The sequence below is a fragment of the Euleptes europaea genome, chromosome 8 (assembly GCF_029931775.1).
Source record: "Euleptes europaea isolate rEulEur1 chromosome 8, rEulEur1.hap1, whole genome shotgun sequence".
Lineage (NCBI taxonomy): Eukaryota > Metazoa > Chordata > Lepidosauria > Squamata > Sphaerodactylidae > Euleptes > Euleptes europaea.
Window position 1 is genome coordinate 45090395 of NC_079319.1, and position 24479 is coordinate 45114873.

Here is a 24479-nt window from a genome sequence, read left to right on the forward strand (position 1 = left end):
AACAAATTATTTGCTTCAGGTAAGTGAGCAAAGCAGGATTTTATAAGGCTAGAGAAAATGTTACAATGACCAAGGTTGAATTTAACAGTTTATGTCTGCTAGGCAGTTGAAATTTCTCTGATGCTAATAGTGGTAGCAGTGGAATATTTTGATTAAGCCAGTTGGGTTAGGTTTCTTCTGTTATGGAAACACACGTATGAAACTATAACTATGTTCATAATGTCTGTTAATGTAGTTTCAGATCAGAATGATGAATTCTTTCAGAGGAAACTACAACACAAAATTTCTTAAAGAAAGAAAAGCAGAAAACCAAAGGATTTATTGGTTCTTGTAGGTTATCTGGGCTGTGTGAACGTGGTCTTGGTATTTTCTTTCCTGACGTTTCGCCAGCAGCTGTGGCAGGTATCTTCAGAGGAGTAACACAGTGTCAGAGACACTGTCCTTCAGTGTTACTCCTCTGAAGATGCCTGCCACAGCTGCTGGCGAAACGTCAGGAAAGAAAATACCAAGACCACGGTCACACAGCCCGGATAACCTACAAGAACCAAAGAACTCTGACCGTGAAAGCCTTCGACAATATTTTCAAAGGATTTATGCTTGAGTTACTGGTTACCCAAACTGTGAAATTACAGATGTGACATTGACCAATGTGTAGTGTGTTTTCCCATAACTAGAGATTATAAAACAATCACCATGATCTAATGAAAGCAACATGCAACTAGGGACCTGTTTCATATAATTTGCTGGGGGTGGGAGGGGTAGCAGCTGGTCTAGGTACCTCCTTTTTCATGCCTAGCAGATTGTCAATCATTGGGAGGGCTGTTAATTTGGGAAGAGGAACATCAGGAACCATGCATCCATACTTCTCACTTTGCTGCTTCTAGTTTGCATTAGGGTCACTGCCTAATATAATTAAAAACATTGATAATATATATTTAATATATTTATTATATATATATATATATATATATATATATATATATATAGATATAGATATAGATATAGATATATAATTTCATTTCATGCTCCTGTCTGCGTGTAGACGTTTGTCCCTACAACATTCCTGCAGCTTCAGATCCTCAGGACTAGGCTTTCCATAATGCTCAAGGAGAAGGGAGGAACAGAACAGCAAAGAAAAAGGTGAAGGAGAAAGAAAGGCAGGGTGTGTGAAAAATGAGTTGTCCTCTACCTAAGGGTACAAAAATCTGGAATGTTTAACAAGTGCACAGTGAGTATTTGATAAAGTAAGAGAAGCTGCAGTAATGGATGTCAAAAGATTATTTAATTTTCAGCTCAAAAATATAATACTTGGAACCAGAGTACCAATACCATAAAGGATTCACTTCTCATGGCTTTACCTTTGTTGCAGCATCGAAGCATACAAAGCCCATTCCAAAGTCAATAGTAAGCCCCATAAGATGACTCTCCAGCACACAGGCATATGTCTTGCACTAGAAACAATTGGGAAAAGTACATTAAGTGGTACTTTAGTCAAGTACATAAAACTCAAAAATAGGGTTAAGGGGAAGGAGACATACCTCAAATGGTACTCATGTTCAACAAACCTGTGCAATAAAATGGATTACCACAATAAATATACCATATTCTGGACCCTGTCTTAACGACAAATTAGATGAAACCTTGAGAGATACAAGAACAGATATCCTGGAGGTGTTATAATGCTAAATAGAAGATTTTGGGCACCTTTGATTCAGACCACAGCAATGGCAGAGAGGGGTCTGAATCCTTCTCCCACTGTTTCCCTAACTTCAGTTAGAATCATAGAATCATAGAATTAGAAGGGACCACCAGGATCATCTAGTCCAACCCCCTGCACAATGCAGGAAACTCACAACTACCTCACCCCCACATACCCCAGTGACCCCTAAGTGACTGCTAAGACAAGTCTCCCCCATCCTATAATTATGCATTTGATTTTCCTACCTAAATGCAGAGCTTTACATTTATCTCTGTTGAAATGCATTTTATTGGTTTTAGCCCAATTCTCCAGCCTGTCAAGATCATCCTGTATCTTGGCTCTGTCTTCTACAGTATTCGCTACCCCTCCCAATTTAGTATCATCTGCAAATTTAATAAGCATCCCCTCTATTCCTTCATCCAAATAATTTATAAAGATATTGAACAACACAGGGCCCAGGACAGATCCCTGAGGCACTCCACTAGTCACTCCTCTCCAAGTGGAAGAGGAACCATTAACAAGCACTTTTTGGGTGCGATCTGTCAACCAATTACAGATCTACCTAACAGTAACAGGATCTAAACCACATTTTCCCAATTTGTCAACAAGAATATTATGGGGAACCTTATCAAAAGCCTTACTGAAATCTAGATAAACTATGTCTACTGCACTCCTCTGATCCAGCAAGGTAGTAACTTTCTCAAAGAAGGAGATAAGATTAGTCCGACATGACTTGTTCTTGAGAAACCTGTGCTGGCTCTTAGTAATCAGATCCCTCTGGAGCTGTTATTTGTCCTGCAACATGGTCTCCCTTGCACCTTGAATGTAGCAGCATTCAGAGCACTAAAGTGGAAGGGCAGGAGAAGTCATTTCTTTATTGCCTGCAGCAGCCAGCCCCACCACAGCTTCTCCAACAGAGAAGGAAAGATATAGTCTTCCTTCTTTTCTTACATGACATTATCTCTGATGGAGGAGTAGCAGTATACCAAAGAAAGGAGGGTGGGCATGGGGGAGAGGAATTCTTCTCAGGCCTGGATTAAAATTGAAGCAGGAGAAGAGTCTAGGGCTTGCCTTCATTTTTTAAGGGGAACAATATTTATTTGGTACATGTTTACCTTGTCAATCCTCTTAGGACCTCAGGGCAGAATATACGTTGCACTTCACTCTTCCATTTTGTCCTCACAGCAAACCTGTGAGAGGCCTGAGATAAAGTGACTGGACCAAGGGCACCCAGCAAGTTTCATGGCAAGTAGAGACTTCAATGGGGTCTCACAAATCCTAGTCCAGCACTCTAATGATTATACCTCACTGTCTCCATATGTTGCTGAGGTTCATATTCAAGGTTTCGAAAGTTCAAACATTGGCAGCATCACTCTTTAAGATTCACCTAGGGTTCAAATCACACTGTGTGGGTAAGGGGGGAAAGACACCTGCTGTAGTGCGATGACTGAAACTATTTTTCATGTACCATTCTACAGAATCCTGACAATTCAGTCAGTGCTCATGTCACCATCTTCATGTTAAATGGATTGGTAGTTAAATTATATTTTGTAATCAGCATATATTTCGTAGTGTTTAAACAGCGTTCTATTATTACAGTGATATATGCCAGCGTTTCCATTTATAAATCACTGAAATGTAATGAAAAGAAACACAGAACAATTCAGAATGGTGCTAAAGTTGACCAAACTACAGCTTTTGCATCGCTAGAGCCTTCCCTGTAGCTGACTTCCACTTATGACTGTAAGATAAGGCACCGAGTAATCGCAGGCAACATTTCAGTCTGAGTAAAGGAGCCTATGTTCTGCCATCAGGCATGCAGCATCCTAGTAAAGGTAACAGAAAAAACAATAGGCAAGAAAGCCATTTAAGATGAAGGATGTATTACTGAACCTTTTTGGCTGGGGGTGGGGAGGATGAGCTTACCAGTTTCTCAAGATTTTTTACTAAAGTTTCAGCCCACACCATTCCAGAAAGCAGCTTCAGTGAACAAAAGGGCTGGGAAGTATATGTCCCCATGCAGCTGACTGAACCAAAACCTTTGTCTTCAAAGAGCTGAAACTTTGTGGAAATGTATAATAATGAGAGCTCCTTTTTATATAAATTCTGCATAGTGTTTCTTTATTTACAGATCAATGTAAGGCAAACAATGTTAACTGTGAAGAATAATCATTTCATGCACTTATTAATAACCAAGAGTCAGGGAATGGAAAGCCTTTAGGTTTCTGTGATTGACCTGGCTCGGTCTACTTTGGTCTTGCCCCTAGAAATACCTTCTGAAAATGCATTTTTATTTTTATTTTTTATTATCATATTTTAGACTTCAGCTGACTATACCATGATTTTTAAACTACATCACAAAAATAGCAAAATTAAGATTGATAAATTATCCAACTTTCATTTCAGCAAGAAGTTACTAAGGCAGTTAGTAAAATAACTAATTCCTGATAAGTGTCTGGCATACAAAAAGACTCTCTCTTTCTAAATTTTGATTTCCACCCAGACATTTGTTCTGTATTATTAAACACTGGGATTCAATTGGTGACACATTTCATTATCAAATTGCTCCTTGATGAAATGTTGGTTTCTGGATCATGATTGAAAACATAAACATCTCATCTCACATTGTGTATTTTCCTATCAAATATTACGGTCACAATGTGAAACTCTGAAGTGCCTGAAAAGGCCATCCTGTTCACAAGGGAGATGTATGCGAAAGTTTTATCTTTTTAGATTAAAATCAGGGACAAAACCCCAGTTGAACTCTACAAGACTGCTGAAGATCGAAGATTCAAACTAGATGTTACATTTGTTAAAGGGTCAAGTCCAGGTATCCCAGAATCTGTCTCCCCTAACCACATAGTGGCTGCCAGGACTGTCTGTTTAAAAACAGAAAGGAACTCAATTGAACTCTTTAAACATGTAAAGTCTAGGTTGCTCCTAGCAAAATGCAGAAGAAGAATTCCTTGCAGGATTTTAATAAACAGTCAGTATTTAAATAGAGACGGCTAGAGAGAAATAATTCAATCACTAATGCATCCATAGCCTGCAGAGATGTGCCCTTCAATTAAAAATAAATACTGGCATTTCAATGTATTTGCTGAGAAATAAAATTTATACTTTATTCAGTTTGCAAAAACTATTTCAAGTCACAACTGAGGAGATCTGAAAAAGAACTGCTTACCCGGAACAGTTTTAGTGAAGTCACACATATGACAATGCATCTATGCAGGCTATGCAGGCTACAGGCAGAATCTTCTAGAAAGATCTGGAAGACTCACCCATCCACAGACCATTGCATAGTTCTTGACTTTTGAAATCAACTCTGGAGGAAAATACCCTCATAACAGTCTTTTACTACATGGTGTGATATTTTTTGTTTCATTTGGTATTCCCTGAATAATGCCTCCATCCTAACCCATGTTTTAATTGCTGTTTTTATGTTTTGTATGTATTTTAACCTTTTAAAATCATTTTAATTGTTTTAATGATGTATGTTTGCCAAGTTGATAAAAGAGAAGGAACTTACAAAGCAAATAATTAATATTTGTCCCCTGAGCGTTAGAAAGTATCAGGGGTATCTTTTACAGGGTCAGTTTCTTTGGGAGAAGTGTGTATGGGAACCATGTAGGGTTGCCAGCTCCAGGTTGGGAAATACCTGGTAATTTGGGGGGGGGGCAGATCCTGAAGAGGGCGGGGTTTGAGGAAGGGAGGGACTTCAATGCCATAGAGTCCAATTGCCAAAGCGGCCATTTTCTCCAGGTGAAATGATCTCTATTGGCTGGAGATCAGTTATAATAGCAGGAGATCTCCAGCTACCACCTGGAGGTAGGCAACCCTAGAAACATGACATTTTGAAATCTCTGCCAGTAAATAAATAGGCAAATAAATAGTGGGAAGAGTAGGCTGGCATCCAGACAGTGCTAGTCTTAGAGTAGCACCAGTTCCTCAAAGTAATCAGACTTCTACTTCCCTTGCTCATTGTATTTCAAATCCAAACAGTCTCTCTGTAGCATTCATCCAAGCACAGGTGTGTCTGGTATCTATAGTCACATTATGGAAATCCATTCTAGACATCAGAGCTCACAAAAATGCATCTTTAACTATTAGGTTTTAAAAAAAGAGAAGAGCCCAGGCAGTCCTCTTCTTTCTGTTGGCTGTAACAATATTCATGCCCCCCCCCTTTTCAGGCCTGTTCATATGCCATTTTGAGGGGTGAACTGTGGGTGGTGTGACTATTTCAGTAGCAACATTATTTGGCTTCTAGAAGTGTAATAATATGATTTACATTTACTGTCTGGCAGATGCAAGTGGCATGACTGAAGCATGCACTTTTTATAACTTCCTTGACACAGTTCACAAATCGAATTGTCAATTTTGTAATGGCTTGCTTTTCTTTAAAAGGATACATTTCATATACAGAGGAGTGATTTAAGGCCGGATGGCACCTGTTCTTTCACAGACAGGGACTGGTAACTCCAACCAGCAATATGCTCTCGCTAGGCGTCACTAACTAGGATGGGCAATAGATCCAACCCTCAAAAGAGCACATCCTAAGGGGTAGTCCCAGGTTTCAAAAAGGGCTGAGCAAGATGCTATCCAGTTGGCTCTCTCTAAGTGACCCCCCCCCCAAAAAAAAAACCCTCTAGGAGGAGGAATAGACCCAGCAGGACTGACCAGGCTAAAAGGATTAAAGAACAACCATGCTCTACTCCCTCTAGCCTCTCACTGACTAGGAAATGGGAGATTATTCTAGAGACCACAGACAGATTACAAGGGGCTCTGGAGAGACCTCCTATGGGAAGACCTCCTATGCCTGGGGAGGGAATAGAGCACAGAAATTTTGTAATGATTAATTCTGCCAGCTCCAACAACTATTAAAATTATGTGCTGCTCCTTCCTCCATATGTTTCTCCTAACCCTAAGTAGGAAATTTCCCCAGAGGCTCCTGTTGGAACAGGTATCAGCTGCTGTTCCTTGCTATTTGCTCTCTTGCCTTGTTGTGTGGATGAGAATTCCCCTCTGGGTGGCAGCCCCCATCTGATCCCCATTGTAAAAATAAATAAATAAATAAACGAGTCCTATTAAAACCCAAAATTTAACTATACATAACTGGTCACAAGACTTAATTCAATCCCTCTTTTATATGATTTCACAGCCATTATTTTAATTTACTTTAACACAATTGAAGCAGAGTTTATAAAATGTTTTTGCTAAAAATGATGAAAAGCAAAATTTCTAGCCAACGTAAGAGTTGAATAGTTAAGTATCCTGGGGAAAATATTAAGGCAAACGAAACATATCTATACCATGAGAAATTATATTTGTGCATCAAATTCTTTTTTTTAATGAAATTTTTAATTTTTTCTCCAAATAATCATTATACATTCCATTACACATTTTAAAAAGTATAATTCTTTAACTTCCCCTCCCCCCTCCTCTGATCTTTTAGTTGACATTTTTTCTCTTTGTATTGTTTTTCTAATTCAATTATAACAAAAACCGTCAGTATCCAATAATCCGTTCTAAATTAGATCAAAATACATTTGTTAATATCACATTTAAGTTCATTTTTACAATAATTAGTCCATGCCTCCCATTCTTTTGCAAATTCATTATCATCCTTTTGATTTATCGACGCCGTAAGTTTTGCCATTTCTACTAATTCCATCATTTTTTCAATCCACGGCGATTTATTTGGTATATCTGACATTTTCCATCTCCTAGCATATACCATTCTGGCGGCAATAGTAGCATACATCAAAAAAGGTCTCTGGTTCACTATGGTATCAGGTATTATACTCAATAGCATCATTTCTGTTGTTTTAGGGATATTTTGAATATCAACCTTAATTCACTATAAATCGTATCCCAATAATTCTTAGCTTTCTCACATAGCCACCAAACATGATGAAAAGAACCTTTTGACATTTCCAACAGTTCGGTGACATATTACCATACATTTTGGCTAATTTCTTTGGTGTTAAATACCATCTATACATCATTTTATAGATATTCTCTCTCAAAGATTGTGAATATATATATTTCATATCCTTTAACCAAAGTCTTTCCCACTTATGCATATGTATATCATGACCCAAAGTTTGTGCCCAAGTTATCATTGTTGGCTTAACCAAGTCTTGTTCGGTATACAGAGTCAATAATATCTTGTATATCTTGGATATTAAATGTTAATTGTTATCTGTGATTTATCTTTCGTGAAACCCAGCTTCGCAACAAATTCTTTTCAAAGCTCATCTTTACCATATTAAAAATGCTTTATATAAATTCATCTGTATGCTATTCACTGAAACTTTTACAACCCTCATGTTATACATGTATGATAATAACATGGCTGAAAAAAGTGGTCTTTTTTCAGCTTCTATATTATCAGCCAGGATTGAAGTGCTTGTTGTTATGAGGCTCATCCTCATAAATGACCCATGGTGTCTATGTTTCTGGGTATATAAATTTTATTTATTTAAAATCCCACTGCAGCTCTTTGATTTGTGGAATCAATTAGGTTACTCTAACATGATTATGAGAACTGTGACCCCTTTGACTGAGGGAACGTTCTACTCTAAAAGGCATTGCTCTAATTTAGCAGTTCAATACCTCTGACTATACCAGACTTGCGCCATCAGTCATTTCACCTAAGGGGCAATCTCTTGCTTTCTCCAGCTACAAAGCCTTCAATACCCAAGCACAACTCTTAAGTAAGAAATATTGAAAGGTTAAAGATTATAATAGGCTTTGAGCAGCTGTCACAAATTGGTAAAGAGAGATTAATGTGCACCAGAGGTTAAAATGGTAAAGGTCAGCTTCTAGTCTCTTGATCTCTGGCTTCTAGCCAGAGGTTTTATTTTGCCTATAGTTTCTCTGCTTACTTTAATTAATCCCTTTAGCTGAGAACTTGGAGAGAATGAAATGCAGAATACTGCCAAGTATTGCCAAAAGAGTACATGATGTCAAAGATCTTACAGCTTTAATAGAAGCTTTAAAAATGTAATACCCACCATAAAAAGACTGCATGATTTGGTTTTGATTATTGATTTCACACACTAAAACCCATAAAAAGCCTTTTCAAAATGAAGGTTTCCTCCATAACAGGCAGCTCCATATATAATCTTTCACTACCCCTAAGATCCAAAAATATGGAATCTTAAAAATGGATCCATGAATAATTCAATAGGTATGATTCAGGAGCAGAGCCTAAAGCATTTCATTTCTCAGGCCTAAGACCTGCAGCACACTGCGTTTTGGCAGGAGGTGTTTAATTCAGAGAAAGAATGATGTGGCCTAAAACCCATCCAAACCCATTTCTGAAATGGAGGAGTCTTGGGTCATAAGGTCATGCTTTTCAAACATTAACTACAGCACAAGTATCCCTATTATATTCATTCACCTTTTTTGGGAGGGGAGGAAATTATATGTAAGGGTAAAAACTATAATAAAAATGTAAAATAAGGTTTCCAACCTCCTGGTATCAGCTTGAGATCTCCTCCTATTACAACTGATCTCCAGCTGATAGAGATCAGTTCACCTGGAGAAAATGTCCGCTTTGGCAATTGGGCTCTATGGCATTGAAGTCCCTCCCCTACCCAAACCATATCCGCCAGTGGCAAAGACGGACCTGGCAACCCTAACATAAATTGCTTAGTCTGAAACTCTGACCACTAGGCAACATTGGCTTCTGTGGGGTGTCTGCTGTTAAACAATAATGAGCAGTTGGGCCTCAGTGAGTCATGGAACATGTGTAGTATCAAGTTGCCTAGTGAGTGCTGCAAGGCCTCATCCTGATGAGTCCTCCCACAAAGGCCAAAACAGCCCAGAAAAGGGCCCCACTCCCTGTTCCTTTTACTGAAAGAGCCCAAGGCTTCAACTAGCAATAGTGTTGCGGTAGCCTAGCAATTATTATTATTTTGGAGAGAGTCATGGTTAACCCCCAGTGTATTTTTTTTTTCATTTCAGATTTTTCCACAAACCTGGGGCGTTTTGGGGTGTGTAGAAAGATCTGCCTTGTTTGTTCATGACTCCAGTCTCTGGATTTAAACGTTCAAAGATATGGCAATGTTTTGAATAAGATAAATCTATATAATTACTGTCCTCTCTCAGCAGGAAGTCTTACTCAACAAGCTATCTTTAGAACACTGAACAACATAATAAAAGACAGTAATTCAACACTGCGAGTAGCCAAAGCCACATTTTGACTGGTAGTGACTGCATCAAAGAACTAAACCTCTCTCATCAGTATTTTCAAAACTATAGTTGCAAGAACCCTAGCACCAAGTGAATAAAAAAGAACTTGAATGAAAAAGCCAGTAGTACATTAGTAACAAGTTGTTGTAAAATTTACTATAAAAACAGTCTAAAGCAGATGTTTTTTTAAAACTACTACTCATCATCTTGAATATCATACAACGGCACTAAATAAAGTGAGCATCTCATATGTCTTACCTGTATTCGTTCAACTTCTAAAAAAGTTGCTGATTGGAAGGCCTTTTCCCACAATGTGAGATCACATTCTAATTCCACAGAAAAGTAGAGATCCTCTCCATTTTCAGATTGGACACCAAAGCAGTGTTTCCGCCGGTCCAGCAGATCACTGTCCTGATGAAAACCTGGAGTTATATAATCTTGCATACATCAATTAATATTTCTTACGGTATAGGCATGTTAGATTCAGAACAAACAAGCTTGCAATTGTTATCTACTCTGCCCTGTCCTCAGTCTTGATTCACGTGAACAATTTTTCACTTTAAATAACATTGTAGAACCCATAGGTGCAATGTTTAGCGTGCTTTGCTAACTACTTCCTATGGGAGTGAAAATTAGCTGTAACAATAACCTAGAAAAAGCTTTAACTGTGACATATAGCCTACACATAAGCACAGGAAAAAAAATTGCCAAATATTTTATAAATTATACCACAAACACTCGCTGTTAAAACCAAAGATCACACCTAAGACCAAAAGAAACATTTCCTTTGGGTTATTAAACTAAGGTCCTTCAAGCATCCAGCTTGAAGAAATATTAATATTGGGTGGGCTGTAACAAAAATAACACTTACATAGGTAACAAGTGCACTTCATAATCAACTGGTTCAGTAACCGAGAACACAGGAAACTTAATACCACACTATTATCTTAAGGACTTACCAGCAAAAGCTTGAAAAATGTCAGAGACAAAAACATGTGGTGACGACAGTTTCTCAAAATGCAGTATACTCCTCTGACTAGAGCTCTGGTGGCCTATTAACTAAAAATTCTGATAATTTCCACAAGATTTCAGCACCATGCAGAGACAGAAACTTTGAGTGCCATTCGCCAGCATGGTGCCATAGCCTAGTTGATCGTAAATAAGTGAACAACACAGTAAAAGGGACCCACTTGCAATGCCCCATCTACTGCCTCCTTGCCTCTTCATGCCCCCTAGGTAGGGTTGCCAACCTCAAGGTACTAGCTGGAGATCTCCTGCTATTACAACTGATCTCCAGCCGATAGAGATCAGTTCACCTGGAGAAAATATCCGCTTTGGCAATTGGACTCTATGGCATTGAAGCCCTTCCCCTCCGCAAACCCCGCCCTCCTCAGGCTTCGCCCCAAGAATCTCCCACCGGTGGTGAAGAGGGACCTGGCAACCCTACCCCTAGGTAATCCCCCCCAGGGGTCGCTACTGCCCACTTCAGGAACCACTGCCATAGATAAACAACAGAATGGAGGAAATAATTTTATCTCTAGTACTACTCAGCAGTCATTTTTCTGGACCTGGATTCTGATTACTTACCATCCTGTATCTAGTCTTCTGCCTCTGGTTTTTTATTATTAATTTGTACTTCTCTGCTACTATTTTTTTCACATTGGCCCATTGAGATATGGGTTATCTCAGCTGAATAGACCAGCATTATTACTCCACTGCTTTATCATCAATCTTGGATCAGCCTGCTATCCTACTTCTGACACCTCTGCTCATACTACAGCTCTGGTGCTTTGTATTGCAATGGGGGAATTGACAGTTCTTTTACTATGGCAGTGAAGCTGTCGCTGGACTCCGGATCCCAGCTTGGTTTTAACAGCGACCCTCCACTGCAAATGTTTGGCTCCTTTATGTGGAGAATCATCGTCTCATGACAGGTATATAGCTGAACTCCAATATATTACACAGATGGACATAATGAGCCATTCGTTTATATGGGGAAATAAGAAATGCTTATCATAGATTCAGACTGCAACCTCTATTATGACTTGCTTCACAAATTGAATGCAGTTACATACATAACCGATCAGGCAATTTAACAATTTGTATATTGTAATGTAATCACCCAGTTATTCAGGAGGGAACCTGCACAATAACCAAACCAATTACAACTCAGCTCTTATGTGAAGCTGTTTGACAAGGTCTACAACAAAGATCCGTAGACAGCGCTGGTGGCAGCTGCCCTAACCTTGTATATGCTTGCTTATAACTTAAGTACAGCTGATACATATGCCTTTGATTTTAATCCGCAAAAATATTCTCTGATGATGGAATGTTAACAAAACATAACTGTGCATTTGACTCTTCATTCAAAAGTGGTCATAGTGTTTTGAAGAAAAAGGGGGAAGACATGCAAAGTATAAGCTGTACAGCATGACTGTCACATACTCCTATTCCATTCCCATATAAGCCAGCATCTCTACTATTCTAATTGTAAGCAGAAGCTGCTATGAGAGGCTAGGCTGAGGATTATGAGGTATATATTTTCAAAATAAATTAAATAAATACTAGAAAGGGACAACACGCATTGTTTTAATTAATAGTGATTTTCACTCTATATGAGAAATACATTTGTTTCAGGAAATAATATTTCACTAGCCAGATCTTTTCACAAATACTCCACAAATGCTGAACAATGACATTATCTTGACTTCAGCCATTTGTGGACCCAATCCACCTACTGCGTCTTTTCCACAGACACCATTCCTTTCTCCGGATCTTTGACAGAGCTCCTTTTCCAACATGAACTGCATAATGTCGGTTTTCGTTGGACGGCAGTCCAGGTACTAAAAATGAAAAAATCTAAATGGTGCCCTGCCCACGCTACTTTATTCTAATTCCACCAATAGAACAGGTCCTGTCAATTATATCATTTTGAGTGAAATCCTGAAACAGGGGGGTAGATCTGCAGCAGCCAACAGGTTTCCTGGCCACCATGGAGCCTAAAAAAGTGGTTTTTAAAATAAAAAAGGGGAAAATGGGGAAAATGCCCCCTTAAAAACAGTGAGTCTATGCCACAAAAAAGTGGCACAGTCCTACCACTGCTGAGAAGGTGGCAAAAGGGCTGTAGAGGCTGGCACAGGATTACCAGCAGGGCTGCACTGGTAGCAGGGGCCAGTGATGCCCCAACGCTGGCGTGTTTGCCCCAACTCTGGCATAGATGCCACCTTATTCCGAATAAGGTGGCACGTATGCCATCACAGGGTCACACTGGCTCCAAAGGAATTTTACCCCCCCTTTAGGAATGGGCTACCTGTCTTGATTAAGAGATTTCTTAGGGGTATGGGGGTGCCAATGGCCATAAAAAGTAATCCCCCATTCAAAATAGATCTCCTTTTCTTACTTGGAAAGGTAAATTTAAAAATTACAGTTAGGAAGATCTGTGCTTTTCAGAAAGTGTATAGAATTTTAACACACTAGAACATAGGGTCAAATAATGTAACAGCAAAAATTAGACAGGTCCAAAAGAATAGCACCAAATTACATAGCAGAATCAAGGAAGCTAGCATAGGCAACAAAGAACTTTTGTTTAAAAGAATAAATCTTGAACCAAAGAAGAAAATAAAGGCTACCAGAAGCAGAAGTGGGAGCAATAGATGACAAAGTTTTAAAAGGCTGCTAAACAGCATGTGTGGGGGTACAGAATACATTTAAAATCAATGCCTTTTGGAGGAGATGTTAGGCAATTTCTTGCCCCTGACATATTTTTTCAGGTAGAGCATCTGAAAACACTGGCCATCCCCCTGCTCAAGCTGTGTGAAGGACAAGGAATTGGAGTTGTGTGTGAGTCCAAGGATGCCAGGGACTAGAGAGTAGTAGTAGTAGTGCATCTCTGCTCAAGTCCAGCTCCCACATGCAAAGTGGGCACCGAATCCCATAACTACAGCCTCACCAGGAATGCAGAGTTGTTTCAAAGCTGTGCTTTCAGAATACTCATACCACCACCACCAACAACAATTCATAATAATCTAAAGCAGGAATTTATTTTTGTTGTTTTTACACTGCAAAAAGATTGTAACTGCTAACCCTTGGAAGCTGAAAAACATTCTTTTTTTGCACATGGGATTAATGGTGTTTTTCATTTTTGCTTGTTTTATGCTGCAGACTTACATCCTTAAAAATTAACTCTCTTATGTGCAAAAGCATATAAGTGTTTTTTTTTCCAGCACACAGTCTTGAATGTGTTTGGGGTATGTTTGTGTGGAGAGACAGAGAGAGAGAGAGAGAGAGAGAGATGGAGGCATTATTGTTCTGTTGCACTGTCATGATTGTAGGGGGCGGGGAAACCACAAAATAAATAACTTTTCAGTAATCTGGTTTAATTTTGTATTTGTTTGCAAACCTCAAAGGAATAATCTTTTTTTCTTGCATGAAATTATTTACCACCATTCCAAATTTCTTCTTTGTTGCTGGAAGACATCTGGAACAGAACCGCAAGAGGAAGACAGCTTACAGAAGGAAACTTTCCTGTCTCCCCACTATTTCAGTAGCCCTCAGAGCCCTCTGAAATACTGCTCATGGTGATCAGAGGCCCCTAATCAATAGAATAGTCAGGTGACATGGGGATCTGCAGTAGAAGGAGGAAACTGACAAAATTGCTCCACTCCTTCAGCAATGGAGGTGGTGTTCTATTGTCATAAGTGCCATTAAACAAGTGGAAAAGTACCCTTGGCCCCAGTCCTGTGTTATATAGTAACCCATCTGAGAAACTGCCTGTCGTACTGTTTTAAGGGATTTACATTATTATCTGAGAGGTCATATATTCTTCCTTGCTTCCTGTCCGTGAATCCATCTTGAATTTCCCCCATTGCTTTGAACTTTTATTTCTCTTACTTCTCCAAGTTTGTCTTTTCAAGTTCACTTAGAGCCGTATAAAACACTGTCATTACAGCTAGCCTGGGTATGAGGTTTCATTTTCTCCCAATAGGAAAATAAATTTGGAATGAAAGCGATGGAACAGAAGTTGTCTGCAAGTGAAAACAGGTCATGCAGCAAAGTCATTTATCTTTGTGTGTGAGGCCAATATCCACAGGACTTGTAAGATTGCATCAAGAAGGATGTGTAGTTCAAGCCAAGGTCCAACTGACGAAGCTGAGAAGTCTCTCATCTCATATTTTCAGAAGCACTACAAACACAGCTGAAACTAAATGCGGTATTCTTACGTGCTATTTTTGAAAAGGGGTAAGTCTGTTGCACACTGCAGAACATCAATAAAGTGGGTGTACCAACTGATGAAGAGCAGAAACCACTTCATTACACTGTTGCTACAGAGAAACCACGCTGATCATTTTCAGCTGGGTCTATCAGCAACCTTACAAAATGTAACAAAGAAAAACATTGTGCTCTCAAGTAATCAATCATATTGACCTTCTTTCAATGAAGAGTTTTCTCTCCCAAGAGATGAGGATCAACTCTCTAATAAGAGAAGTTTCTAACAAGAGCATCTCCTTTCAGTCACAAATGGATAGAGAGAAGCTTTGGAAAACTATATCAAACACTACAGGGTACTATAAAACTAATAAAATAAAATAAATCAGATGAGGCTAAGTTGTACACTCATTGGCATTTTCTTCCCTGGAATGGAGGCAAGCCCACTGGAACTTTGAAAAATAGAGTCTGGTCAAGAAATTCCTTCCCTGTTCCCTGACCTGTGTGCTTCTGGGAGGGCTTCACTTTAATCTATCATGTAATTGCTCCCCAATCAAATTAGGATGCCCACCCAAAACCTTTATGGCTCAACTCAGGATATCCAAATAGCCATTAATCTTGTCTCCTCCTGGCAGGTGGTCATCTCTATTTGTTGCCATGAAAAAACTCTCATCTCTCAGTCTGCAATCCAAGAGGTTCATGGTTCTTTTTCCCCCAGAGAAAGAATGTTTAGTCTGAGATCAGGTCCTACCTAAGTGTTAATCAAGGTATTCTGCATCTATTAATCATAGCAAGTAACACAATGCCAAATCAAAGACAAAGGGCTGAGGCACAGACATTGATGCGTCAAAGGCACAGCTGAAGTCATAGAGCACGGTACCACTTTATCCTATGAGCAGAGCTTTATATATTGTACTTAAATAAATGTGAGTGTGTAAGAAGGTAAACCAGATTGTGCACAGAGAAAAACTGAATTCCATGAGTGCATAAATAAACTTGCATGTATAATTAGATATTGGTGTCTGGCCTATGAGGTCCCACAAGGTTCTATCTTGTCCCCTGTGCTTTTTAACAGCTACATAAAGCTGCTGGGAGAGGTCACCCAGAGATCTGGGCTGAGTTGCTACCAACATGCGGATGACACCGCTCTATCTTGTGCTTCCAATAGATCCCAGGGAAGCTTTGAAACGGTGTACAAGAACCTGGAGGCAGTTTTGGAATGGATATGGGCTAATAAACTGAAACATAATCTGGACAAAATAGAGATGTTACTGGTGAGGGGAAAGGTTTGACCTGGGCCTCCTGCTTGATAAACAGGTTGCAGCGGTGGCCAGAGGTGCCTTTTACCATCCCTAGCTGATTAGCCAGTGATGGCCCTTCCTGAGAAAAAAAGATCTTGCCACTGTGGTGCATGCCCTTGTAACATCTAGATTAGATTACTCAATGCACTCTACATGGGAGCTGCACTTGAAGACTGATTGGAAGCTTCAATTAGTACAGAATGCTGCAGCTAGGATGTTGACTGAAGTGCGTCGTAGGGATCATATCACTCCAGTCTTGCAGCATATACACTGGCTCTCAATTTCCTTCTATTATTATCGACCTTGAAAGCCCCATATGGCTTGGGGCCAGCATACCTTAAGGGCTGCCTTTTCCCATATGAACTTACATGTCCACTCCCGTCATGTTTTGGGTGCCCCCACCATCTGAAGCTACACAGGGGGCAACCCAAGCAAGGTCCTTCTCTGTTGTGGTACCAAACTTTTGAGCTTCCTCCCCAAGATCTATCTGCCTCCCTATATTGTTGTTTTCTGCCAGCAGGTGAAGACTTTTTTTTTGCAAATACCCAATAACTTTTTAGTCCTCTCCCTGGTTTTGATGTTTATGTGTATTTGTGAGTTAATATGTTTTTAGTGAATTATTTTAAATTACATCATTTTATATATACTTTATTTTAAATGTTGTTTCAGTGGTGACATTTTAATGCTCTGATGCTCACTGCCTTGGGAACCGTATTTGTGTGGAGAGGCAGCATAGAAAGGATTAAATAAATAAAATAAACAAATATTGTTGACAAAGGAGTCTATCTTCACCTACATTTGTTAAAAAGTAAAAACTTAAATAACAAAGAGCAGTGACGTTGGTAGGATGCTGAATTCTGTGCTGGCACTGGTTTGCAGAATATATATAGCCTTGCCTTCAAGCTCCTGTGTAGATTTTGCACTTCAGAAACAGTCTTTTGTGGCATTCTGAGATTCCAAGCAAGTGCAAACACAGCACAAAATATGGCACTGGGCGTAGAATTCAACTTCTTTATTGATAGAACTTAAACAGATTGGGATGGGGTCTGGCTCAGTGACAGAGCAAATGGCTTGCATGCAGAAGGTCTCAGATTCAATCTTTGGCATCTTCAGTTAAAAGCATCTCAAGTGACAGGTGCTGCCTCTTCTTTATCTGAGACCCAGGAGAGCAGTTGTCCGTCAGAGTAGATAATCCTTAGATCAATACTAAATTAGATTCCAGAGAAAGCATCTTCTATGGAGGCCACTTGGTCTAAAATGGGAGCGCATCTGCAACCCTAATTCTTTGGAACATGTTTTGATACAGGGGAGAGAGCAGAAGGGCTTGTTATTCTAACACATTGCAAGCAGTTGAATGCTCCATGATAAAATTCTGTAACATCTCTCCTCAGTTAATAATGATGGCACAATCCTGTAGGCATTCCTGATGCCTTCTGCCCCCAAGGTAAGCTTCAGAAGGGAATTGTTGTTGATTCGTGTCCCATTTTCCCTTTAAACAGTCGGTGTGAGATCTGCATTTAAAGCAGCCCCATTATTGTGTTCAGCTAAGCAAAGAGGTATCTGCATATTAGTAACTGTTGATTGTTGCTTAAATGACTATTGCCAAGGAGAGCCATTGGGGGAAAGCAAAAAATTAAATGAGGGAGATGATGAGAATGAAAAGGAGAAACTGGAAAGCAAATTTGGACAGGGAAAGCAACCGCCTGAGGCAGAAGCAGGGGAACAAATTTAACATAAAAGGATGCCTATGCCTACAACAATAAATGGACATGATGCAGGAAGATTGGGCTAATCCTAATTGTTGCCTTGAGTCCAACTGTTTCTGTGATCGGAATTACTTATGCACACAGCATTTCCAAGCAGAGAGCCTTGTCAGGTCTAAGTAACATTGACTAGATGCTACAATGCTACATCTTGAGACAACATGACATTAAGACTGAAATGATTATCTTGTGAAAAACCACTTCATTGCTTCATTATAATGCATAACCGCTTCAAATTAGGTATAACTAGCAAACACCTCTAACACTTCCCATAGAAATCAGTACTGTTTATTTGTTACCACAATGTAGAGATAAAGTCAAATTTATTTTTGCTATTGACAGATGCCACAGCATGGTAATGTCAGACAAATGACAGCTTTCTATATAACCACCGTTGGAAAACATCAGCCAAACAGCTATTTCTACATGTATAATCCTAGAAATCATGTTCACCCATAATGAAAAGCATTACTGTAAACATACGGTGATTAGTATTAACACATTTTTGTTATGTTATTACTCCTTTGCTGGTTTTGTGAACCCTAGCTTACAAGATATCATGAAAAGTAAAGCACAGATGGCAAGACAAAATAAACGTCAAATAATAGCCATATTTTCATACTTGGTGCTAAAGCCCTTCTTTAGTCATCTGTGTCACTTCTGACACTTGCTAATGTGATTATAAAAGAGCCAACATTTAGATTGAACATATATTAACACATGAAGGTGCCTTATACTGAATCAGACCCTTGGTCCATCAGAATCACAGAATCATAGAATTGGAAGGAGCCATACAGGCCATCTAGTCCAACCTCCTGCTTAATGTAGGATCAGCTAGAGCATTCCTGACAAGTGTTTGTGCAGCCTCTGCTTAAAGACTGCCAGTGAGAGGGAGTTCACTTTCCTGGGTAGCTGATTCCACTGTCGAACATCTCTTCCTGTAAAAAAATTTTCCCTAATATCCAGCTGGTACCTTTCTGCCTGCAATTTAAACCCATTATTGTGAATCATATCCTCTGCTGCCAACAGCAACAGCTCCCTGCCCTCCTCTAAGTGACACCCCTTCAAATACTTAAAGAGAACAATCATGCCCCTCTTCAACCTCATCTTCACCAGACTAAACAGTCCCAATTCCCTCAGCCTTTCCTCATAGGGCTTGGTCTCCAGGCCCCTGTTTGAAGTATGCAGCAAGGTATGCATTTTGAAGCCTAATTTTGAAGTATGCAGCAATAGCGGCCTCTACCTCTAGTGTCCTAAAAGCCAGATTAGCTACACTTCCAAAGCAATTAAAGTAAAACGTTTCCATTGCCTGTACATGACTATATGGCCAGATCACAGGACATAACAGATTTTACAGGGCACAGATGATGTCCTTTTCCTCCTGAGGTGGACAATATCTGTCCCATTCCCAGAAAATGGAGAGAGCTCTGTTTTCACATTAGCCAGGTGGGTATGAGAATGGCTCCCCCTCTGCCCTTAGAAAGGACTTGTAGACCCCCTGAATTATCTACATGTACCTCAGACTTCAGTTTGAGAAATTCTCTCATATACAATTTGCTAAACAGTTTATTATTACAGCTGAAAAAAGATATTTTGCTAAAGCTTAAAATCATCCTATATGAAACAGATATTTCTGAAGTAACAGAAGTTACTTTTCATTGTGAAAAGTGCTGTTTTGAATTAGATTGAAAGAATACACTGTACAGTTATTTCTCAGATAAATTGTTACAATAACAGCCAGCTGCAATAGACTGATATAATAGATGTTATAGGCTTGCTTTAGAATTTATATAGGTTGGTTATATTTTTTTAACAACAATTGGAGGAACTACTCAATCCTAATACGTATTTTTCACATGTATCTTTTAGTACCCTTGAGAAAGAGTTTTCCCTTGAAATGCAGTGGGACATTTTTATAACTGATCATCCTTGAAAATCCTTTGGATATATTTTTCACTTCATGCTAAACCCAGTTCTAGATTTTATCCCTCACTTTCCACACCTCCTTTCCACACAGACCATTGTCTGGCACCAACCCAGTTTCAGCGAGAGGTTTTGATACAAAATATCCCTCCTTCCCATCTTTCAGTAAATAATGTTATAATTTTATTCTTCATACCTTGAATATTTTGTACATAATCTCATATACAGAAAATGTTCTTTCAGCTCGCGTCCAGTCCCACGTAGTAACCTTGGGTGAAAGCACATGAAATATAATTGCATTGGTTTTTCATTCAAGTATATATGATGGGATTTTGATAGACACTGTGGGCAGATGATTGAAAGTTACCTCTGGAAAGAAATATCCTCAACATTTCATAGATCAGGTCAATTATTCCTAAGAATATTTGTATGCATGATTACACTTTCTGGAAACTGCAACAAAAATGATCAAGGGATTGGAGCATTTTTCTTATGAGTAAAAGCTAAAGAGTTTGGGACTTTTAGGGGGGGAAAGATGGCTAGGAAATTACATGATAAGAGTTTAAGAAATTATGCATGTTGTGCAGAAACTGGAAAGTGGAAAAAATATTACTTTTTCCCAATAATACTAGAATTCAGGAGCACCCAATAAAATTACTGTACAAGCTGGGTCAAACAAAATGAAGCACTAAAACAAAGCAATTAATGTATGGATTGCCGGAGGATAAAGTGATGGCTGCTGGCTTAGATAACTTTACAAGGGGTTAGAACATTCATGGAGAAAATGAATTTAGCTATTAATATCAACCACTATAAGCCAATATGGCTAAATATTTTTTTTAATGTCAGCTGCCTTTCATACTGCAGATTGTGCTATCTTCCTCATCAATTGGAGGCGGGGAAGATGGGAATTAACAGGAGCCAGTCTTCAATGGTTTTGGTCTTTTTTCTTTGACTGGACTCAGAATTTACATTGGAGAGGTGGCACAGCTTGTCTGGGAACTTGAACATGGTGCTTTTTAGAGCTCTGTACCTGTACCCATGGCTTTCAATAGTTACATGAGACTGCTAAATGAGATCATCTGGAGCTTTGAGGTTGGGTGTCTTCAATATGTTGATGATACAATGATCTATATTTCATTAACTAAGCCTCTAGAAACTACTTGAAGGACTGCCCCCTCCCATACGGTCCAGCCTACCAGTTACAATATCTTCTTTCTAAAACCTGCTTTCTGTGTCCCTGCCCACAGAGGTGGGGTGTGTGGCAACCAGAGATGGTGTGTTTAGTAGTGACACCTCATTTTTGGAATGCCCTCCTCATTGAAGTTACTTTTTTTTCAGGCACCAGGACAAAACATTTCTTTTTATAGGCTTTTAACTAGGTTAAACTAGGGGTTCCATCTACTTTAGCTGTCTCTATGGTCAACTTCTAGACTGTGACTGTATTATTAATATCATTTGTAGAATGTTTTGTGTGGCTTTATGCCCTGGCTTGTTTTATTCGTATCATTTATTTATTTAGACAATGTTTATGCTGCCTCCTGTGGGAATCCTGCCCATGGCAACTTACAAAATAAAATAAAAAATATAAAAACATGAAACATGAAAAGTTAATTAAAATCCAATACTAGAGCATAAAAACATAAAGCACTGAGAAAGTTAAAATGAATTTAACGATTTTCAGGCTGAAAGCACACTATGAAGATGGTGTTAATTAAAAGCCTGGGTGAACAGTAGTGTTTTGGCCTGGTACCTGAAAGAAAGTAGTGTAGGCTCCAGGTGAGCCTCAAGGGGAAGGCAATTCTACAGGTGAGGTGCCACTGCTGAAAAAGCCCAATCTCTGGTTGCCACTCAGCTCACCTCTGAAGGTGGGTGCCCACAAATCTTAGCTGACAGATTGAGAAGTATGGGAGAAGACAATCCTTCAAGGAGCCTGGTCCCAAACCATTTAGGGCTTTAAAGGTAAGAACCAGCTCTTTGAATTGTGCCTGAAAGCAAATGGGCAGCCAGAGCAGATCTTTCAGCATGGGAGAGGTACGATCCTGACAGCAGTGTGCCTGCTGCATTTTGGAACAGCTAAAGTTCATGGACCATTTTCAAAGATAGCCCCACATAAAGCATATTACTGTTATCTAATCTGGATGTGATCAGACCAACGATCACCAAGGAACAGCTGTAACTGGCATATCAGCCCAAGCTGATAAAAATACGATGTGCAACAGAAGAGACCTGAGTCTCTAATCACAGGCCAGGATCTCCAAGCTTTGAATCTGCCCCTTCAAGGGAAGTGCAGCCTTTCTGGGACAGATTTACTCCTCAGTCCTCAAACAGTTTATCATTGCTCAACAGCATCACAGTCTTGTTTGGACTGAGCTCCAGTTTATTAGCCCTCATCCATCCCATTACCTTCTCCAGGCACCTGTTCAGGACTTCCACAGACCCACTTGACTGAGCTGTTAAAGAGAAACAGAGCTGGGTGTCATCTGCATATTGGTGGCATCTTACTCCAAATCCCCTGATGATCTCTCCCAGCAGTTTCATGTATATGTTAAACACCATAGGACACAAAATAGAACCCTCCATCACCCCATAGCATAAATGCTACAGAGCTGAGCAGCAGTCTCCAAGCACCACCTTCTGGAGTTTCTCTGTCAAGTAATAGTGAACCCAGTAAAGCATGATAATCCCACTCTTGCAGTGAAACATGGTCCTCCTACTCCCAACCCTGCCATCTCTCCAGAAGGGTACAATAGTTGTTGGTATCAAGTGATGCCAAGAGGTTTGTAAGAATCAACAGGGACTGCCTCCACATCACTGTCTGGGCAATGATCACTGGTTAGGCCAACCAAGGCTATTTGCATCTCAATCCCAGGCCAGCATCTGGACTGAGATAACCCATTTCCTCCAAGATCACTTGCAGCTGCGTAACCACCACCCACATCTTTGTAATGGTTGTATACTAATAATTTTATGTTGTCGTTTTATTTTTATTGTATTGTTTTATATTATGAGCTACCTCAAGTAGGTTTCTGGAGATATAGCATATCAATTTCTCAACTTAAGATGCTCTATGTATGTATACCCTTGAAAATGATTAGGAAGAATCAGCTTGTGTAGCTGTTGCTGCGCTGAATGTTTGTAAGTACCATTACGGAATTGTAGTTTGAATGAGCATTAGGGTTTCATTGCATGCAATTTCATCTTTCAGTTATAGCTGTATTTAAAGATGTATTTTATATGTTGTATGACAGTCTGAGCTCCTAGAGAGGCCAGATATAGCTTTGAAATAAAAGTTAAATAAAGCATCCATGTTCAGAGGTAATGTACCCTTCAATAGCAGCTGTAAAGAAACACCAAGACAGAGAAACTGTGGCTTCTGTATCCTTGTTTGTTGGGCCTTTCTGGGGTATTGTGTTTGGTGACTGTGGGAAACAGTATGCTGGACTAGTTGGACCTTTGGTTTCATCCAGCAGGGTTCTCCTTATTTTTCTTAACACAATCTTTACATTGGTTCTTGTAGGTTATCCGGGCTGTGTAACCGTGGTCTTGGAATTTTCTTTCCTGACGTTTCGCCAGCAACTGTGGCAGGCATCTTCAGAGTAGTAACACTGAAGGACAGTGTCTCTCAGTGTCAAGGGTGTAGAAAGAGTAATATATAGTCAGAAAGGGGTTGGGTTTGAGCTGAGTGTTGTCCTGCAAAAGTATTGTCCTGTAAGTATCAAGATAATGTGCTAATGAGGGTATGGTATGTTAATATGGAACCATTGTATCCTGAAGTGATCTGTTAATGTGTGTAATCCAAAACTAATCTGTATGGCTATTGTTGAATGTTGTCTTTGTCTGGAGGTTTTTCAGGGCAGGAAGCCAAGCCTTATTCATTCTTAAACTCTCCTCTTTTCTGTTAAAGTTGTGCTGATGTTTGTGAATTTCAATGACTTCTCTGTGCAATCTGACAAAATAGTTGGTAGAATTGTCCAGTCTTTCAGTGTCTTGGAATAAGACCCTGTGTCCTGTTTGTGTCAGTCCATGTTCAGCCACTGCTGATTTCTCAGGTTGGCCAAGTCTGCAGTATCTTTCATGTTCTTTTATCCTTGTTTGTATGCTGCGTTTTGTGGTCCCGATGTAAACTTGTCCACAGCTGCAAGGTATACGATATACTCCTGCAGAGGTGAGGGGGTCTCTTTTGTCTTTTGCTGATCGTAGCATTTGTTGTATTTTCTTGGTGGGTTTTAACACTGTTTGTAGGTTATGTTTTTTCAAAAGTTTCTCCATCCTATCAGTGACTCCTTTAATAAATGGCAAGAATACCTTTCCTATGGGAGACTGTTTTTCTTGAGTTTTCTGATTTTTGTTTGGTTCAATGGCCCTTCTGATTTCATTCTTGGAGTA

General features: G+C 39.4%; 1 protein-coding gene across 1 annotated transcript in view; it reads right to left on the reverse strand.

Annotated features, from left to right (window-relative positions):
- Positions 1–24479, reverse strand: part of SNTG1 (syntrophin gamma 1) — a 143789-nt gene that overhangs the window by 18867 nt on the left and 100443 nt on the right. The window contains exons 13-15 of the mRNA XM_056854317.1: positions 20287–20358; positions 10157–10309; positions 1359–1451 (exon numbers count right to left, since the gene is read on the reverse strand). Of these exons, the coding sequence (XP_056710295.1) occupies positions 1359–1451; positions 10157–10309; positions 20287–20358 (318 nt within the window). The remainder of the gene's footprint in view (positions 1–1358; positions 1452–10156; positions 10310–20286; positions 20359–24479) is intronic.